Source organism: Penaeus monodon, chromosome 15 (assembly GCF_015228065.2).
Source record: "Penaeus monodon isolate SGIC_2016 chromosome 15, NSTDA_Pmon_1, whole genome shotgun sequence".
Lineage (NCBI taxonomy): Eukaryota > Metazoa > Arthropoda > Malacostraca > Decapoda > Penaeidae > Penaeus > Penaeus monodon.
The window spans coordinates 32,049,179-32,049,893 of record NC_051400.1 but is presented as its reverse complement, the minus strand read 5'-3'; the positions used below and the strand labels follow the sequence as shown (position 1 = coordinate 32,049,893).

The following is a 715-nucleotide window of genomic DNA, read 5'->3' as shown; positions in this document are numbered from 1 at the left end:
CTGGTAAGAGCGATGGCCAGTATAGTCTGCAGCTCCACTTGGGTGAGTGTGTAACGCGTAACAGCGAAGAAAATACAATCTCTGTTACTAAGGAGTGACTCTTCAGGTGTGCTGAAGAACCAGGTACTGAGCACCGGACATGGGTAGGATGAACACGCAGAAGAGGAGTTCTACCACAGCGAGGTTCACCACAAAGGCGGTGGCTGTGGTACGTAGTTTCTTGCTCATGGGCAGTGCTATGATAGTTAGTAAGTTACCTGGTTTGGAGAGAGAGCAAGACTGGTTATTCCAATGTTTCTTTTATCAGTAGAAGCATGACTTATATCAAGGTTTCTCTTATTACTAAAAGCATGACAAATTTCAATGGTGGTGACAGGTGTGGCGATGATAAAAATGAAATGATCGCAAAACAGCGGAGATAAATGTAAAAACAACAACCCTGATAATAATGGCAACTAGTAATTAGCTACTCGAATAGAAATGATACAGAACCCTGCTATCGAACATATAAGTGTTCATACAACAGAATACACCGACTAAATGTATAAACTCAATGTAAGCATTTCGAAATTTTATCGAAAAAGTTGAATCACTTTCGCCTGATTGCTCTAGTAAAGATAATAGCCCTTTGGAGCGTGTGGTGGTATTTATCTGTAATAGGTAGTCATTATCCAACCAAAATGAGCTAGGCTACTAGCCCTATTTCTTGTAAGCA

General features: G+C 40.7%; 1 protein-coding gene across 1 annotated transcript in view; it reads right to left on the bottom strand.

Annotated features, from left to right (window-relative positions):
- Positions 1-715, bottom strand: part of LOC119581950 (G-protein coupled receptor moody-like) — a gene marked incomplete in the record, with an annotated part of 84,922 nt that overhangs the window by 10,461 nt on the left and 73,746 nt on the right. The window contains 2 exon segments of the mRNA XM_037930130.1: positions 5-104; positions 106-257. Coding sequence (XP_037786058.1) covers positions 5-104; positions 106-257 — 252 coding nt within the window.